At 45.3% G+C, this 20,115-nt stretch overlaps 2 protein-coding genes across 7 annotated transcripts in view; both read left to right on the top strand.

The window, feature by feature from the left end:
• The first annotated feature begins 845 nt into the window (after positions 1–845).
• Positions 846–3,818, top strand: lactb2 (lactamase, beta 2). 2 transcript variants are annotated; one of them, XM_047027558.1, is made up of 7 exons: positions 846–1,179; positions 1,408–1,571; positions 1,675–1,792; positions 1,937–2,115; positions 2,316–2,464; positions 2,621–2,708; positions 2,832–3,818. In XM_047027558.1, the coding sequence occupies exons 1-7, from the start codon at positions 1,058–1,060 to the stop codon at positions 2,873–2,875; spliced, it is 864 nt and encodes a 287-aa protein (XP_046883514.1). In that variant the 5' UTR covers positions 846–1,057; the 3' UTR covers positions 2,876–3,818. The 2 variants fall into 2 exon arrangements, with proteins under 2 accessions (XP_046883514.1, XP_046883515.1); XM_047027559.1 differs by having other exon boundaries at positions 2,835–3,817.
• A 287-nt stretch (positions 3,819–4,105) lies between these two features.
• The window catches only part of LOC124472483 (nuclear receptor coactivator 2-like), a 30,289-nt gene continuing 14,279 nt past the window's right edge, over positions 4,106–20,115 (top strand). For 3 of the 5 annotated variants that reach the window (XM_047027348.1, XM_047027347.1, XM_047027344.1), the window contains exons 1-5: positions 4,106–4,231; positions 10,292–10,366; positions 17,373–17,480; positions 17,742–17,914; positions 19,663–19,766. In XM_047027348.1, the coding sequence (XP_046883304.1) occupies positions 17,392–17,480; positions 17,742–17,914; positions 19,663–19,766 (366 nt within the window). In that variant the 5' untranslated portion in view covers positions 4,106–4,231; positions 10,292–10,366; positions 17,373–17,391. The other 2 variants (XM_047027345.1, XM_047027346.1) reach the window with 2 other exon arrangements.

Here is a 20,115-nt window from a genome sequence, read left to right as displayed (position 1 = left end):
ATCAGATTCATAAAAAATGTAGGCTAAATACAACGGCAAGATTTCTATATTTCTATTTTCCTTTCCCTCTGTCATTTACATATATATAGAATTTGCAACTGTTGAGAGAGCGAGGTGGGGGGATATCGGAGTGATTACAATGTGAGATTACGGGTAGACTGAGAAACCATTTGTGTGATTATAAAGGGAGAAGGCAGAAGAACAGTAGCCTATGCAGATACCCAGAATGTGGAATCCGTTCCATTTCAGGAAAGGTCTCCGCTACTTCTCAACACTCATGTGAATATGGAGATGTAAAGTCCTATCATTATAGATCATAATTTATTGGAGGCAAATATCAAACAAATAAAAATAATAATGAATTGGCCCTATTGTGCAATGTAGGCCTAGCTTTATCATTATCCCTTCATGATTTTATTAGGACCTTTTATTGGAAAGCTTTTGCACTCATTTACCTATGTATGTAGGCTAACTTTGAACAGTTTAGAACGCACAAAGTAAACAGTGGGTTAAGATAAAGCAAAGTGTATTGTAATTGTAGTGCTCCAATCAAGACATGAATTTACAAGGACAATAAAGGGTTTAAGTATACATTACCACACGCCTCCTGCTTATATTTGACAATACTCCCACCTCCCGACAAATCTTGGTAACCACGTCGTGTTTGTTTCTGACATTTAGAATTTTGTTTGACTTTTGAATAACAGTTTTTCCTCCGTGATATGGTATATATATATACAATGCTTTGATACTGTATACGTTTGGTTTATTCACAGTAAAAACATCATGGTTAATTGACGTTCAAAAGAGACTTTTATATTGAAATCAAAATGAAATGTCATACCGGAAGTAATAGTGTTACACATGGGGTCATGTTTACAGTTTTGCATGTTAGACCCTTTTCGTTGACAGTTCAAAAGTCATTAGTTTGAGGCGTTAATCTGTTCAATGTTTGATTAGTAATTACTCTACAGCGTTTTGAGTTGACACTTGAACTCTATAAACTCTATTCACAAACATATATTCTATACTTCTACATAACGGAGAATCGCGAGCTATGAGTGCAGTAATCCCTCGAATCGAGCAGTTGTCGTCCAGAGTTGTGCGAATTCTTGGGTGTAATCCTGGACCAATGACACTGCAAGGAACCAACACATATTTAGTTGGAACTGGCAAAAGGTGCATTGCTTTTATTTTCTGATTATGAGGGCTACTGTTGAACTAGCATTATCTCCACATGTAATTAATTAAACAGCCGCTGGTCTACACATTGTAATAGGAAAATGTAATTGAATTTAGAACTCTCTTTTTTTATTTAGCATTATAGTGAAGTTTTAGGCTAAGGCAATCAAAGTAAATTGTGTGAAACTTACATGTTACACCAAAATAAGTAACTCTTGCTTTTAGGCGAGTGTTAATAGACACAGGAGAGCCTTCAGTCCCAGAGTATATAAGTTCTCTCAAACAAGCCTTGAGCCAGTTCAACACCACCATCCAGGAGATCATTGTCACCCATTGGCATCATGACCACACAGGTGGCGTGTCTGACATCTGCAGGGACATAAGTGGAGGTGAGGAGCAGGAGATTGTGACACTGACTGACACCGGAGAGAGTAATTGTGTCAGGATGCTACACCGCAGTTTGACCGTTTGTTTCTTGTTTTCTCCCCACAGAGTTACAAGTCAGCAAACTTCCTCGCTCCCCACCAGCCCACGAGAGAATAGGATCTGAAAGGACATACACTTATCTGAAAGATGGAGATGTCATAGAAACAGAGGGGGCTACATTAAAGTGAATTTATTATAGTTATTAAGAGGCTGGGTCCTTTGTTATCGGGATGCATTATGTACAAGCCACCACCTTGATGTCAGCGGCTAAATCCAGTTCTCCTATCTGCTCTATCTCATGTGTTTGTGGTCACACATGTACACACAGGGTCCTGTTCACCCCGGGTCACACAGATGACCACATGGCTTTAATTCTGGAGGAGGAGAAGGCCATATTCTCAGGAGACTGCATCCTAGGAGAAGGAACCGCTGTGTTTGAAGACTTGTACGACTACATGAGGTCCTTACACATCCTACTAGATTCAAGTGCTGACTTGATTTACCCAGGTTTGCTGTTGATTAAATATACAAATCACTTCAAAACACAAGGTTCCCCCTTGTGTCGTCCCCCCCCCCCCCCCCCCCCCCCCCGAATACAAAAAAAATTATCCTTCAAACTACTTCAATACAAGTGGTTGTTAATTTGCATTGCTAGAATGTTGATACGAAAGGAACCACATCAACGTTTTTACAATGGGTAACGGCAGGTCACGGCCCGGTGGTCCACAATGCCGGCTCGAAGATTAAGGAGTACATCACACACAGAAACCTGAGGGAGAAACAGATCCTTGCAGTGCTCCAGGCGGCAGGGCAGAAGACGTTCTCCTCTATGGAGCTGGTGAAAGTTGTTTACAAGGTGGGGGTCATAAAGTAGCCATCCTTCTTTTCATACTCTGCATTGATACAGTGTACTGGTCTGATGAGCATATTTACCAAAAATGTGGAGCTCATCTATGTCCTGTCCCAAAAGCTTAATCAATAACACCTACATTTATCTTTTTCTCTGCAAAAGGAAACCCCAGTACATCTCCATAGGGCAGCAGAAGTCAACCTTGTACATCACCTGACAAAACTGGAAAAGGAGGGAAAAATATCTATTGGTATGTCTGAAATTGAATTTTTGTCTACCAAACATAAAAAATATAATTGAAACCATATCAAGTTATATAATACCGAAACATGTTCGAATCGTAACATATGTTATTTCTATACATCTCATTCAGCAGATGATTCTTCCCAAGTCAACAAATGGAAGAGTAACTTGTGATTTAATATAGACTACAACTACGCTGGATGGACAAACTAACATCTCGATTTCCTCACACACAACATTCAAGATAGATTTGCCCATTGCATTTGAGATGCCCTTATTATAGTTGTAGACAAGTATTCTTAATTTGAAAAAGTGGAAGAATATTTTAAAACAGAAATGTATTTGTGCAGGTTTGTGATGGAAGGTTTATGCTGCAAGCCTCATCATAGTTTGGGCAATGGAGAGAAACTACAACTGATATAGAGCAACAACAGACCTTGATTTAAGGTATTTGGCATTTAAAAAAGGTTGCCCTGGGTGCACTGGATAACACAAAACATTAAGATAAGACAAAACATTTTTGTATATGCAGCACTTTTCATGATGAGGAAAAAGTAGGACTGGAATTGAGAAATTAAACACCTAATAATAAATATGTGTAATATGTACTTGATCACTATGGATAATACATACATGGACCACACTTAAGCAGATTTTGCAGTTCAGTTATGTAATTTGTGAAGGCAAACACCAGGTGGCAGTGTTTGTTAATTAATAGTGGTCATCTTTATCTGAATATGAACAGTCATTTCTTGTTTTAGCCAGTTTGTTTTTTCTCTAATCATAACTCCCATGCCAATAGCTAAGATAAACAGAACCTGTAATTTACTCCAATAATAATTGTGAATCTTAAAGACATGCTGCTTCAAACTGTGTGTGATACAAAGCTGCTCTCAATCTTGTGACCTCCACATGACTGCCACCTGATATGTAACAGTAACTTTCACAGACACTGTATGAAATATTCTGTAGTTGAAACATTAACTATGGAGGCACTTTTGATACATTTCTTACATTTCTTTTAAGACATTTAAGACAGCCTTAATGGTTGTAATACATTTAATGTTGAAATTAGGTATCAAGAAATACCACATAAGACTACAGACCTTTCAACCGCATCAAAATAAAGGAATATAACAAATAAAATAATAATACATTAAAATGGAATCAAATACATTTTCTCTAACTTCCACCAAATGAGGTTGAGTTTTAAATGATAGCCAATAATACATACGAAATAGAAAGGATAGTCATGGGTACTTTCATTATCATTTAATTTCTAAACGTCTATTATAGTTTCTAAACGACAGGTAAGACACCATTGCAGTGTCATCATTGTGGACAGCAACTCCATTGTGGTAATGAGGACTAGTAGGCTACCCTGCGCGTGTGGGGGAGGTCTATTCGTAAGATAAACAAGCACCCAGTCATCACAGGAATATGGCGGCGGCGGCAGTGCTGATCAGTGCTGATTCCTGATTCCAAAGGTTCTGACACAGCACATTACATTTACGATAACCACAAGTTAAGGTAAGTTCACAGAGAATAACTGGCTGTTGTGCACTTCATATTTAGAAAAAGTGGCTCAATTTGGGGCTGTTAGTTTACGTAGAAGATTCATAACGTCAGCTTCATCATGGGAAGCGATGTCCTATAGGCTTATTTAAAGCAAACAATATCTTTAGGTGGTTCGGGATGACTTGTTTTGAGTATGACAGACGGTTAAGAGAGCTATCTCTTTAAATTAGTTTGAGAAACATTAATATTTCATGGGGTGATTTTTAAAAATAGACTAATATTGTCAATATTATCCATCGTGTTGAGGGTTTAGTTAGGAAAAGTTGAAGATATCTGAGATAAGAAAATTATAGCCAAAGCAGTAAATATTATAAAAGGTAAGATACCGCAGTTCAGTTCTTCAGAGACTCGTTGAAACCCAAATAAATTCAGTTGTAAGAGCAACAAACGTCATTGTGGTTTACGACTGTTAAAGAGGATTTTTGCCGTTCTCACTGTTTATTTCAGTCTTGTGGATAACGTAAGCCGTCTGTAAATTATATCTCTATAGTCAAACACTGTTGCAAGCTTAGAAGTGCAACAAAGTAATTGTAACATTCACAGAAACAACTAATGTGGCTTTGACTTCCTCGACAAACTGTTCATCAACCTTTGACAGTGACGTCATGAGCTTGGGGGAACGTGACAGAAGTGTCCTCAGCAGAGTTGTGCGACTTATGTCGCTGTGTCCCGCTTTTCACATTGGCCAACGCTATTGATTCTTTTATATACAACTCACATATTCGTAATAAGCAAAGTTTCATTGGACATAAGTTAATTTACTAGATAGGCTACAGGTCCGTTAACTTGATCTTACTCGAAGTTTATTCTTGCATGATACACGTCATAGCGTACTGAATCGGAGCCACTTGGCCAAATGTCATTCATTGTGTCTGAATACCATTCGAATCTGTTGGAATGCACAATATTACTATGCCAACTAGAGGCCTACTGATGTTGGTGAAATCTAATTTACTCTAAATATTGAAGTCAAGACAACATCCACACTCAAAGTGAAATTGCATTGTTAATCTTTTTTGTTCCTTTACTGTTAAAGGGTGTGTTGCAGAGTGAACTAGAAAGCTAGACCCATTGCCCCACCACATCACAGACCAGATTCCCTAACTCTGTACTCACAGATGTCTCACCTATAGTAGTAAATGTGCATTGGCTAGATATGTGTGCGAATAATGCTTGCTACATTGATGGCACACATGAACCTGTATATATTGCATGTATAGGCCTATAGGTACATGTTACTGGACAGGAGATGTTTTTGCTGCAGGACATGTTTCATACAGAATAACTGCTACGTGTAGGATTATACTGAAACTTTGAATTTCTAGTTTAGTATGGTGTTCCTGAAATTAAAAGGGTCCCTGAAAATAGGAATCAGTATCAGTTCACGCACACTACATTTGCATGTGGTATACTGGATATTTATTATACTCAACCTAGTGTTATTGGATAAAATAAAAAATGTAAGTGTTATAATTGGATATAAAAGAGTGTATCTGGTTGGTTCCACCTTCCAGTCGTGAGGGCAGGAATCAAATGAATGGTTGTTTGGTTCCGATAAAAAATTAAAAAAAAAGATTTGGTTTGTTGATTATGGTTTTAATCACATTTCCACTTTTCCCCAAAGGTGTAATCTTAGAAAATGCCAACTTAGCTTTTTAATAGCTTAGCTTTTTTTTCATATAGCATCTTTAACACCAGGAGCCCTAGGTACATAATGTGTGGGTTTGGCAGTGTGCCCTAACTGTGATCTTCCTGGCCTGAATTCCTCTAACTGTAAGAGAGCTGGAAAAGCATCTGGACCAATAGCAACAGAGGGGAGGGAGTCTGAGACTTGACAGAGCAGTTTTCTGAATAGTAACAGATTTCTGCAGGCTTATCCCCAACTTGCAAATCCATATTAAAAAGGTCCTTCTAAAATTGAATTGCAACATCAATGCTCACTCTGATTGCAATAAGCACTATACTTATTATAAAAAGTAAGCTTTAGCACTGGAATTCTTTCAATTGGACGCAAATTCCTGAGATTATAAGAAATTGTACATTACTTCTTGTATGACAGTCTTATCAAACGGCATACTACAGTATAATAATATCATATTTATGTTTGATATTGAATTGGAATTTTTATGTTGCTAATGGAGACCTCTGTGGTGAAAAAAAGATTCCCCAGCTGTTTAGTCCACAGAGTAGTCAGTCATGTTCAGTTAGGAGTTTTGTCCGCCTTTGATCAAACACAGCACACTAGCTCTTCTTCTATGTTTTAATCCTTATTTAAGAAAAAATGTACAGTCAAGTGATAGTTGTTTGCAGGTGAGTGCTTGCATTTGTGCTTGCTTGCTGTGTGTGTGTATATAGTAAGTGAGACTCCCTTGGAATCCTCATATACAGATGCATCAAAGCTGCCATCTGGATGTCACACTGCAGAGACAGTTGTGTCAACATTCTGATCCTGGTCCCCGACCCCCTCTACAACATTTTTTCATCTGATTAACTTGGCCACGGGCAAAGATTGACTGACCTGGCCATCTAGTCCTCTAACAGTCAATCCACCATTCAGCCAACCATTCAGATAATCAGAGTCAGTCAACCAGCAAAGTCAGCCTATATTAGTTAAACCCATGTTTTTTTGAAGCAGTGTTGCTTTTAAGCTTTGTCTGTCTTGATTTAACCTGTCCTTTCTAGCATTGACAGATCAAGAATTCAGTCTGCAGTGCTTGTTCACTACCGCACCATACATGCACTGGAAAACATGGCTACAATCAGGATTCGATGCTGTGTATTTCCTTTTTCCTTTTAAATTCAGGTAAAAGGAATTCACAAGTGCACTCTTGCTCGCACATGTGAACAACCAGGCAGGTTGTTCACATGAGAAATGTGTGTCTTTATTGTTCGGTACGCTCTAATCAAAGTATGTTGAGTTGGTAGGTTGCACTGCACAAACAGAGTGAGTGAAACAGTAGCATGACATGGTGGATAGGGAGCCAAGTCCAGGGCTTGCATAACAAGTGCTAATTTGGTTTTAGCGGTGGCCATAATTCTGCAGCTCTGTGACAGTGCTCTGGTGACCGTAACCGAACAGCCTCCATGTCAGACCCTGTCTAAAAGCACACGCCACTTGAGAAGACACCTTCTGGCGCTTCACATTGTGTTTTTTTGAGCTCAGGTTTTGACAGGTATCAGTTTGTATTTTGGAAGCTGGAGTGGATCAGGAGGGGGGACATCTAGGTTGGTTATCGACATGCTATATGTTGCCCAATCAGAATCTGGGCTATGTGTTTGTCCATGATTGGTCTGAGTGTTTATATCTGTGCTAATGAAGTCATAATGTGTGTTGTGTAGTTTGACCATTTTGGTGGTCAGAGTGGTGTTGACTTGCGGATGCAGTTATCAAGTACCATACCAAAATACTGCGATGTAATATTGTGATATACACTGGCACATTTATCTAGGTACAATACACATATTTTGCATCAGTTCAGACCCTCTTTGCTTCCAGAACAATATGGATTCTTCTTCATTCTGTTGGGCTGTGCTGTTACTTGCTGTTAGCTGTCACAATCTTCTCTTGCTCTAACCCTTACCTCCCTCATCAACAAACTATGTCTCACAAGACCCCTGATTGGTTGATTTTGAGTTTGTAGCACCATTTCCATTCAACCTTAGAAAATGTGTAAAGGACCAAGTCGGTGGCCTTCCCTGAGGTACTGGAAACGACGATCGGCGATCATAGTACCACCTCTTAAGTCCCTTAGATCAATCGTTTTGTGATTCAGTTGTACAGCAACTCAATGCCTTCATGCCCCCTTGTCTGGTTTATACAGCAAGTCATCCACATGACTCACTGTTGAGGCTATTCCTTTTCATGAACAAGGTGCTGTACTTAATAAACGATACCTTCCCAATGTGTCTCACTTTAAAATAGCAATAATAGAACGGAGAATGGATTCCCTCAAGGCTGAAAGCGAGACAATGTCATAAGATTATAATTTGTGAATTTTATTAATAGAATTAGACGACATTTGGTTGGCTCAGTGAGTTGTTCTGCAGGTTGCTTAGTAACATGAATGAATCATAGTTGTGAAGTAGGTCTTTCACTGTTTGTGCGTGTGTGTCTGCGCATGTGCAGTTGATGGAGAACTGAGTGATTGAGTGAGTGAGTGAGTGAGTGAGTGAATAAGTGATGGCAGATGTGTGTGCATGAAAAGGCAAGACCGCCACAGTTTATTCCATTTTCTGCTTTTCTATTTCTACTATTCTACTTTTTGTAAAGCTATTTATCTCAAAACCGTCGGTACATTCTAAAGGAAAAAATACATTGTACAGATCAAGGATTAGCAGAACATTGGGCACCTTAATGGTGTACATTAGTTTAGAGAACTTGATCTTGGATATCTTTTTTATGTCCCGTTGAAATAAAAATGACAGCTAACGTCAGCCAAGATGTATGAGGGAGGGAAATGAACACGTAGTTTCAGGACAGTTGGTGTTGGAGCTGCCTGTCCCCTCCCTCCCCCTCTCCCTCCCCCCCCTCTCTCCCTCCCTCCCTCCCTCCCTCCCTCCCCCTCTCTCCCTCCCTCCCTCCCCCTCTCCCTCTCCCTCTCCCTCTCCCTCTCCCTCCCTCCCTCCCTCCCCCTCCCTCCCTCCCTCCCTCCCTCCCTCCCCCCTCCCTCCCCCCCTCCCTCCCTCCCTCCCTCCCCCTCTCCCTCCCTCCCCCTCTCCCTCCCTCCCTCCCCCTGCCCCTCCCCCCTCCCTCCCTCCCTCCCCCTGCCCCTCCCCCTGCCCATTCCCCCTCCCTCCCCCCCTCCCTCCCTCCCCCCCTCCCTCCCTCCCCCTCTCCCTCCCTCCCTCCCCCTGCCCCTCCCTCCCCCTGCCCCTCCCCCCTCCCTCCCTCCCTCCCCCTCTCCCTCCCTCCCTCCCCCTGCCCCTCCCCCCTCCCTCCCTCCCTGCCCCTCTCCCTCCCTCCCCCAGTGGAGGAGGTCACCAGGAGAGGAGCCATGCCAAACAGCATCACATGATGCTCCTGACTGTGGAGAATCCATGTGTGTGTGTGTGTCTGGGATCTGACAGGGTTTGGTTGAAGTGTGTGGAACAGCAGCAAACCCAACACCAGTTTGACTGGTTGCTTTTGTTCGGGCCATGCAAGACTTTACCAGCTGGTGTCTGGGGCACCTAAGTCGTGAAGTCTCTGTTTGAACGGCTGGAATGGTTCCCCTTAAATGTTTATGTTTATGAACTTCAGCTCCACTCAGGTCTGTGTCTTTAATTCTCGGTCTGACACTCATAAACACCCGCCACAGAGATGCATGTGTTCAGACACACACACACACTGTTGTTACAGTCCAGTATTTCACTCTCTCACACACAAAACACACAGTGTTCTTGCCGGAGAAAAAGTGTTAACCACAGTGACCGTGTCACCATACTCACTCTAATACTTAGTACGAAATAGTCGCATCTGGCAATGAAATCCTGATCTTTTTTCCAACTACTCGTCATGGGGCTCAATGTTTTACTTCCTGCTCAGTCGGACCAGGTCACAGGCCTTCTCCTACTCCTCAGTGTCAGTGTGTGGAAGCAGGTGCCTCCTAGTGTGGCTGGTGGCGAGGGAGTCATCCCTTCTGTTCCTCCAGCTGGCCGAGAAGCACCTGTCATCCACCCGGACAAACCTCCCACTCTATTCGTTCTCCTCCTCCTCCACACACTCTCTGGAAAGCACCAACAGATGTTTAGAGTTAGCTTCTCGCCAGCGAGAAAAAAGGAAGCTTCCTTTTTTTTTCTTCTCCTCACGGTGTCCGATAGTAGGAGCTTTTTGTTGTTCCCTTCAGTGTTGTTCGCGCACACACGAGTGACCCGCGGTCACGTGACCCGCTCCAGCGCTACGCGCACGCCCTCCAACACCCGAGTGGGGGCATGTGTGGGGGTTACGCCCCGCGCCAGCCAGGCTCGCGTGTATATCCTGTGCTTGTGTGTCACAATCGAATGTCAGTTCTGCTTGTGTTTTGTCGTTCGCAGAGCTGAGTGTGTGTGATGCCTAGAGGCGTACCCCAAACAGAGGCCAACAGAGGATGCTTCTCATTTAGAGCCAAGGTGAGTCCGGGGAGTCCCAACTCAGCCACGTGACCAGACCCTCATATTCCCGGGGCCTCTGTTCGCATTCTGTTAGGTACTGTTGAAGCAGTCTCCAAGTCCACATGAGTTAGGCAAGCCAGCTTCGACCCATCCACTTATTGGTGTGTAATCCAACCATTTGTTCCTGCTTGAATGCATTTGCCATGGTCTTGGGGGTGTGATTGTCCATAGCCCGTTGGATTCACATGGGACTGCAGAGGACTGGTATACTGGTCCACTGAAAGACATAACTGCTCTCGGAAGGCCTGTACTTCCACACGCTTACATAACAAGCTGCAAAGTGAAAGTGACAAGAGGGGTGTGTGTGTGTGTGTGTGTGTGCGTGATTTCCTCTCCTGTGTGCATAAAACGGAGCTCTCTCATGTCTTCTACTTCCCTCTTTCTACACACTCTTTCTGATCGTGTCTGTCTCTCCCCTTTTTTTTCGAAAACAGCCCATGGTGAATGTCCCTGACCTTGGCTGCTTGTTTAGGATCATGTGACTTGAGCATTATCTCAGTTGAGAGTGGAAGAGAAAAGGGAAAGCACTTTCACCAGGGGCCGGGTCTGCGGCAAAACGTCCAAATGATTATTTTTTTTCTCCCCGAACACCGCTAGCTGTTATAACTTTGGAGGACTGGAGCTCCTCTGCCTCCGCTTCCTCCTCCTCGCTCTCCTGCTCCTCTCTCAGTGGCTGGGTTATTTGTTTCTGTCCCTCTTCCTCCCTTCTTCCCCCTGCCGAGGAGGCGGGGTCGTGGGAGGAGCAGGGGGGAGGGGATTGGAGGCTGACGGGCGGCTCGGGGAGGATTTGCGCTGCTGTAGTTTGTCAGCTGTCATTAGGAGCAGATGACACAGGGAGGTAATCTGCTGTTTTTGCACCCGGCACCTCCCCCTTACCCCCCTTCACCACAGCATGTGCCTCTGTCTACACAGGGAGCAAGCGCTAAGTGCGCTAGCCAGCTGAATACCTTAACCTATAGCTCTACACAGTGACAGGACGGCTTCTGGGCTTTTCTCTGAGGAATTTGTTGCAATGGACTTGTTATGGACAGTTTGGTGACAGTGAGGGTAAGTCATGAAGGGGGAAGGAGCATGTTCTATATACTGAGTGTCTTGTCTGTGTTGTGGCTTTTGTTAGTAGTAGTATTTGTTTCACTGGGCACTGTGCTTTTTGTCAGTGAAGTCAATTAGCTGTTGTGTGCTCTTATAGAGGTTTGGAAAACTTCACGACCAGCGGGAAATCATTGAGATAGCCACACATTCCTTTGACGCTGTCAGCGTCCCTGGTTCCACTGTCACCTAAGACTCTCACTGTGTCAACACAGTCGTAGCCTCACTGGTGTGACCCCGAGGACGATCAAGGTGGCAAGATAGCGCTAGTCTGTAGAGTCGGATTCACACCAAAAAAAGAGAACAGTTTGATTTCTAGTTTTCAGTAAACTTTCGTAATTTTCCTACTTCTAAATATCATCACAAGGTATAATAAAACATGTAAATATATATTACACGTTTCAGATGCAGATTTAGCCATTATACAAAAGAATAATAACCCCCCCAACACAGGCCATATATAGCTCTCTTTATGTGGATGGTCGATGAAATTCTGCTAAGTGATATCCTTTCACCATACTCAGAAGTGCCTGTCAGGAGACATCCTCACTTCTGTAGAGGGTTGGCTGGATTGGCAAGGTGGAAATGGCCCTCTTTGGCACAGTACACTGGCGTAATGGTTACAGGAAGCTGCCACTGACAGTAAACAAATTACAAACAAGTGTTCGTCTGCCAGTCTCTGGGATCGGGCTACCATTGCCTCTTCCTCTCTCTTTCTCTCCATCACATGAAGACACATGCACACTCCACCTCTTTTACACACACTCCACACATCACAATGTGGTTTCTGTCTGTTTGCAAATGAGTTATCCATGGGGGGAGGCATGTTCACTGTTAATGATCCGAATCTACAATCAATGAATACTTGCATTGTTGAGTAGAACGTCGAAACACACATTGTAATGAGTAAATCGGGGCTTGTGTTTCCGACCACTTGGATCAGTGTGAGGGCACATTTGAGTACACAGCCTGTTCATAGAAACCCATCATTGATTTAATTTATAAATACTATTTAAGAAATGAAAATGACCTATGTGACTGTATTTGAATAGCAATGAGGCCTACTGTATTTGAACAGAGAGAAAGTGTTAGTTGAAATGTAGTTGAGGACCTAGGAGAAGTGGGTCACTGAGTAGTGGCCCACTTGGGCTTTATGACAGCCCCAGTCTCAGCAGACAGGCAGCCCATTGCTTAACATTCCACCACACAAGTGTTACAAAGCAATTGGAAAACGAGAAAAGCTAAATTGAAAGTCGGAGACAATTGCTTCTGCTTAGTAGCACGGAGTGGCAGATATTTCCGAGGCAACGACGTGGGCTCCCTCAGAAGTAATGAAGAGAACCATGGGAACCATTTCTCCTTAAATAGTGGTCTAGTTTTTAAGGATGCCACATCGGCCAATGTGAGGAGGTGGAGGAAGGATGTCGGGGTTGAGGGGTGGAGGTTGAAGGTTTGGGTTGAGGGGTGTCTGGTTCTGGTGAAGGAGGCAAGATGGAGCTGGGATTCAATTTGACCCGAGGGACCGGCCTGATAATGGCTGGCTCCAGCTCTCATTCGTTGTCTTGTGGAATTGATTCTTTCAGTCTACTGCCTATTAGCCTGCTCGTTGGATCTCAGAGCGCTTCCTTTTCATTTATGTTACAATTATAACTTTCATGTTATACGCTGATTCTTTGTTTGTTTTAAAGCGTGTTTTCACACATCTTTCAGGTTTTGACAACCATATTGCAGTGCTATTTCGACATTTTTCTAAATCTGGTTTATCTATTTCATCATCTGTTTATCTTCTGAGCTATTTTGCTCTGTGCGGTATAGATTCAGTGGCCCTTATGCCTTATAGCCACCGGCTGGATAGCTTTGCAACTGGAATGTTCTGCTTTCACCTCACCAGCCTGCTGTTTCCAACAAGCCACAACATCTGAGACATAAACAAAGAGATTGGGATGTTCCACAAACAGCCGTGCTGCACAGTATACAGCCTGGGACAGGACATGGGTTTTAATCCATACGTACTGAACCGGCAGGGGTTCAATCTTCTTTAGTGTTGAATGTCTGGTGAAGGGGTTTCAGCTATGGTTACCATGGATATTCGATAGGCTTACGCTTCCGTCCATACAAGGATTAGACATCAGTGGGCGGGTTCTGGATGTGTCAGTCTTGAACAGTGTCGTTTGAGAACTGCACGCTCATTCCTTAACATGGGTTGGCCATGAGTTTGAACCCTAACCCAATGATAAGACTGTCTTTCATGACTCACAAGTCGGTAGATTTGAAAAAGCTTTTGGTGAAATCACCGTTCACGTGTGCTCGTGTAGAGTACGGCGGGCGCCGTCGTGTTTTTCACTCGCATCTCCCTCAAGGATTGGCTGAGTCGATGTAGAAATCTATAAAAAGCGATCCATCAGGGGAATATTCCAGTCTGTGACTGAGGCGTTTCGCTTGATTCAGACAGTAAAGAAGAGAAAGACAGGGATTAGGGAACGTGAAACTGTGGATGTCTGAATCCAGCCCTGGTTAGTGAATCCAGCCCTGGTTACCCTATCAGCCCCAGCATGGGGTATCCACACTCGACTCATGTAGTGGAGATGCTCTCCTGGGACAACTCATCTGGGAGGGGATAGACAAAGTTGTTTGGGCACTGTCCTCCAAACAGTGTTTCTGAAATCCAAGATTTGAGGCAGATCAAAGCTTCTTGAAGTCAGCCAGCTGCACATCGAATTCATGGAACACTATACCTCAAGCTATAGATTTTCAGTTCAACCTCAGTAGCCCCCCCCCCCAAAAAACATAAGATTCGATATTTCCGTTTCCATTTTCCTGCATTTCACCAGGTCGACCCGTTTCCTTTCGGCATTGTTTGGAAAGGGCGGCCGTTCTTCTTTTGTGGTGGAGGACTAACAACAACACAAGTGATCCCCCAAAGGTAAACAAGGGGGATGCTGTCACCCAGATTCAAATTCAGTTAAAGAAAGCTGAGATCAATTTGCTGCCTAATTCCTTAATGGCTGCTGGGTTTGACCTGTCACCTCTTCTCTTCCACGTTCGGCCCAAATTGTTTTTAAATGGCTTCCTTTGTGCAAGCCTGCCTCCACTAATGCGGTTAGTATTGGACAGGAAGGAGAGGCCGCCACGACTGTAAGCTTTGGAAACGGCCTCTAATATTACTGGTAATTCATCAAGTGAGTGTGCCCACCTGTGAGATGGATTGAAGGGGTTAGGTGTAGAAAGCTGTGAGGTCATCCTACTCAGGGTTTGATATGTCTCATCAACATAGGATGTCAGGTGGCTGAACGGTTAGGGAATCGGGCTAGTAATCAGAAGGTTGCCGGATCGATTCCTGTCCGTGCCAAATGACGTTGTGTCCTTGGGCAAGGCACTTCACCCTACTGGGGAATGTCCATGTACTTAATGTAAGTCGCTCTGGATAAGAGCGTCTGCTAAATGACTAAATGTAATGTCATCATCATCATCATCTCCATTACCACTGTTGTTCCTGGCCGGCGGTTGAGGATGTGAAGCGCTGGAGGATGGGAAACGTCCTGACTGGCTGTGGTAGGATGTCATGTCTTAACATAGTGTTGTTTGTTGTTATTTTGCACCATGCTGAATGCTGTCTAGTCGCCTCAGCAATCACATGCCTTCCTTTTGAACTTGCCTTCATCAACCCTCTCTGTAGGATCCTTCGTTAGTAAAGGGGTTCATTCTAAAGAAGGCCTAGCAGCCGGTAAGGCTTGTTGTTTTCTATCCGTCGGACAGGCTGATTTGTCTAGCACACTGTATTATGAATTCCAGACAAATGGATGTGTGTCTACTTTCAGACGCCACAGGGTCATGTTGACCTGTTTCTCCCCAGTTCTGTTGCATGGTAAAGTGTGTGTGTGGGAGGGATTTCTTTCTCAGTTCTTCTCATTCATCTGAATGTTGGTCATCCAGTCCACTCTTTCCTTGAACGTTTTCACCTGTAATGGAATCTTCTTCGGAATGCGTAAGAATTCAGTGGCTTTCAAGGCTCAACCGGGGGTCAGCACTGTTGATGTGGTTGAGAGGTCAAGTGTCTTGTTACTGTAAAGAGCATGTAGGGGAAGGATATTGCTCATTGCGGTTGGTCATGGACTTAAATGAGAAATCTTTGGTTTCTGATCTACTCGCGAGTTGACTCCCTTCTCCTTTATTCCAGTTACTCATTCTCCTCGTCCTCCTCCTGCTCACTCACACCATCCCTTCTTCACTCCCTCTTTCTGTGTCCCCTCCATCCACCTGCCTCTCCCCTGATTCTTCCTTTCCCCCCCCCCTCCCCCCCTGCTTCCTCCCCGCTCGCACCACTCTCCTGCAGTGGGATTCGGTGATTAGAACTCCAGCAGAGATCTCGAGGCTGATTATTCATTCAGCCTTTTTTTTTTTTTTTTACAATCTACTTTTCTCTCCTCTAACTCCAAACCCCACAACCCCCACCCCTCCCACCAATCCCCTCAGCGGCAGGTCCAGAGTTCCCTCCGTCCGCGGCGTTATGTAATGGTCAGGTGACACGGCAGCCCGCCAGGGGCCTTAAAACCCCAGAGTGTAGTGTGTGCCTGCTGCCTGGCAGCGTGCTGTGGGCTCCCCTCCCTGCAGCTCCCGCCTGCCCGCTCGCTCTGCTAGCCAAGCCTGGCTGGTCGCTGCTGACTCTGCCCCTACAGACCAGCAGGTCACTGGCCCGAGGCCTCTTAAAGGTTAGCCCGCTGGGGTTCTGCTCTAGACGTGGGGCTCGTCCCTCAGGTCGGCTTCGGCCCGCTCATTATTGTTCACCACTCAGATCCCAAAGACCTGAGAGAGAATCGAGGAATGCAGGGAATCAGTGACAGCACATCACAATCTGGAGTGAAGCTGTGGCATTTTCAATCAGGGCAGTCTATATAGGTCAGCTGTTTTTTTATTTGTTTTGTGTGTGTGTGTGTGTTATCCCATACATACCATGTTGATGACAGGACTATTCATGCATTGATTAATGCAGTGGTAGAATGTTAGCCTATTTACACCCAAGAGAGGCCAGAGAAGTAGCTGGGACGGTACATAGCTAAACATAGTCTGTCATCTGATTCCTGATGTTCCATGATCATTTACAATGTATGATGTATGTAACACTTCATGAAGAATACAAGCATGGGGAAGAAAACCTAGTATTTGAAGCAAAGTGAACTCTCTTCAATCAAATAACTTCCCGTTTCTTTTTCTGCTTCGATGTTGCTTTTCAATTAATGAGCTAATTAGGTTAGATCAGAGACTTATACCAAAAAATCAGAGGTTTGATATGTTGAGTTTTCCCATGGTTTATGCATGGGGTATAACGTCCTTGCCTGCGTATTGGAAGGGTATGAAACAGGAGGGGTGGTGGGGGTGGACAGAGGGCTCACTCTAGGCTCAGCTGGCCACCAGACACCACAGGAGGCCACCATGTGTGGAGACGGTCATGTGACCGAGACACGGCCTCAAGAATCCACACAGTAGCACGAGCACACAGCCGTTTTATGGGGGTAAACATTGAGCACTTTGTTGGTCAGCGTCCTATATAAGAGGTTTCACCCCCCCCCTCTCTCTCTCTCTCTCTCTCTCTCTGTCTCTCTCTCTTGCTCTCTCTTTCTGTCTCTCTCTCTCTATCTCTGTCTCTCTCTCTTTCTCTCTCTCTCTCTCTCTCTCTCTCTCTCTCTCTCTCTCTCTCTCTCTCTCTCTCTCTCTCTCTCTCTCTCTCTCTCTCTCTCTCTGTCTCTCTCTCTCTCTCTCTCTCTCTCTCTCTCTCTCTCTCTCTCTCTCTCTCTCTCTCTCTCTCTCTCTCTCTGTCTCGCTCTCTCTCTGTCTTTCTATTTCTCCCTCATCACTCTCTTCTTCCCTCTCTCTGCAGGCGCTAAAACTTGCTGAAGATGAGTAGTGGGGGGGACAGATCCCTGGAGCCTCCGAGGGGTGAGTCTCTGAAGAGGAAAGACTGCCCCCCAGACCTGCTAGGGCCCAGGTATGGAACCCTCCCCCCCCCTCCCCTCTCTTTCCTTCTCAGCTCACCAGCCTCTCCATGACATCACAAGGTCATGTCCGTCCTTAAGTCTTGTACTGGTCATGAGGAAGCAGGCTAGTCACAAAGTTGCGGACTAAGTTGAGTTGAACTGTTGAACTGTGGGCCTTATCTCCATGGTTCGGCTTGATACCGCAACACGGCAGCCTTTAGCTCAGCGTGCTGGCGGCCCTGGACCCCCTCCTCACGTCTGTTCCTCCGCAGCCCCAAGAGGAGCACGGACAAGAGAAACCGGGACCACGAGAACAAATACATCGAAGAGCTCGCCGAGTTGATCTTCGCCAACATCAACGACATGGACAACTTCAACGTCAAGCCTGACAAATGTGCCATCTTGAAAGAAACCGTGAAGCAGATCCGGCAGATCAAGGAGCAGGGTGAGTCGTCTGTTGACATCGGCTGCTTAGTTCCTCCCTGAACACTGCAGCCCTTTCTTGACTCACAGTAATCCCTGCCTGCCTTCGTGCTTGTGCGTGCACAAGGCGTGTGTGTGTGAGTGTGTGTGTGTACGAGAGAGAGAGAGAGAGAGAGAGAGAGAGAGAGAGAGAGAGAGAGAGACAGAGACAGAGAGAGAGAGAGAGCGCACTACTGCAATCTGCGTAGGGATGTGTGTGTGTGCGGTGGGGGGTGGATGACTCAGTGAAACGTGTGCTTGGAAGGCGTCTGGTAGGCAGGCTGCCTGTGGACATGCCCGCATAGAAGTCAGGGCTGGGAGGGCAGGCAGACCGAGGCCAGTGAGTAAGCCGGCCACGCAGCAGTCTGCTTGGGACTCGCAGACAGAAAGGCTTATGTAATACCCAACAATGTGATGTAAGAGCTAGATGAAACTTTTTGGATTCCTGTCGGCCAACGATGGCCCCCCGACTCACTCATGCGAAAGGAAAACTTGCTTTCACAGCAGCCATCAGGAAGTATTTCATCCCAGCCAGAGATATGGGATGATTTCATCATTTTCATTCCAAGAGAAAACGGTCGCAACACAACGTTGTGCACAACGTCAAAGTGGATGATGTGTTGTGGGACTTTGGTGGGTTTTGGTCAGCTTCACACAGTGTGTAGCTCTGGGAGAACAGATCCATAGTATTGATCTGAGGCTGTAGTCTGCAGCTAGGGCCTAGCACTTTGTGGATTACGCCAGCTTTTCTACGTGCTGCTTGTTTACTGTGGGATTTGCGGAACCTCATTTCAAAAACCAGTACAGTGCCATGTTAAAGGAATAGTTGACGACAACAAGAGTTGCGCCCCTTAAATCCATCCAGTGTATTTTTACAATTTACCCAGCTTTTAATGTTGGTGAACACTTCCTTTAGGGCAGGACACTCCTGGAGTTTAGTCTCACAGTAATGACAAACTGTACTTCACAAATAAGTCACATAGACATTCTCAGGGACAGTAATGATGATTTGGTCCTTGTGACGTGGCATTGTGACGTGGCCCCGTCCTAAGTAGCTGAGTCACATTAACAGTCCACCTGTCCACCTGTTCTCAGCCAAACACACCTGTGGGAAGGGACAGAAATGGACGCCGACGAAAAAGCCAATTTACCCCAATCTTTCATTCTGATCAAATGTGTGTTTGTGCGTGGGCATGTGTTTGTGGACGGAACTTGTTCCAGGCATGTCAGCTATGCGCTCTAACGAGGTGCTCAGTTGCTTGCATTTATACACTGGGAAAAAGGGGAGCGATGGAGGGAAATGTGTGTGTGTGTGTATGTAGGTGTGTGTTTGTGTGTGGAGGGGGGGTGAGGGCCTAGGATCTCCATGTGTGGAGCATGACAGGGGAGGACAGGCCTAGTGGTGCATGAACACAACATTCCTTCTCTCACTGCTGCACCCTGGGGGCGGGGAGGCGACCACTGGAGCAGTGTTCCACTCTCTGAAGCTCACAGGAGCACACTCCTGCGCTGCGGTCCAGGGCGGGATCAATTCTCTTTCATTATTGATGACGTTATGAACGATTTGACATACGGCATTGACAACAACCTATATAGATTTCCAAACCTATAGAAAGCGTGTCATAGGACGGTATTTGTTCTTAGACGTCGGTTAGGGCTGCATACCTCGTACGACGTGCGAGTGAACGCGTGAACTGTTGAGCTGAACGTCCTTGTCTCTTCCTCCTGCAGAGAAGACGCTTCCCGCCAACGCGGAGGAGGTCCAGAAGGCGGACGTGTCCTCGACGGCCCAGAGCGTCATCGACAAAGAGGCCCTTGGACCAATGATGCTCGAGGTAGGAGCCATTTGAGCCACTAAGATCATTTCAAGTCCCGCCTACATCCGCCGTGTCACTCACTGCCTCCCACGGCCCGAAACCCTGAAATCTAGAGCCTTCTCCGGGCTGGGCAAGCCGTGGATCGGACAAAAGCTTCACCTCAAACCCCATGATAGCAACTTGAGTTGCCTTAGCAGCCCCGTGGTACTGTGACGCGAGAGGGGCTCCATGATCTGCTCCTGTTTGTCGTCACCTGTCGTCCCGTGGCTGACGGTCTGAGCTGGGTGGTTTCCAGCTCCCCTGTCTAATCTGGCTTGTCACTGAGGTATTAAAACCTCCTCAGGTCTCCGACCACGTCACAGCACAC

The sequence above is a fragment of the Hypomesus transpacificus genome, chromosome 10, assembly GCF_021917145.1.
Source record: "Hypomesus transpacificus isolate Combined female chromosome 10, fHypTra1, whole genome shotgun sequence".
Classification (NCBI taxonomy): Eukaryota; Metazoa; Chordata; class Actinopteri; order Osmeriformes; family Osmeridae; genus Hypomesus; species Hypomesus transpacificus.
The sequence above is the reverse complement of the archived record's forward strand: the minus strand, read 5'-3'. Positions and strand labels throughout refer to the sequence as shown.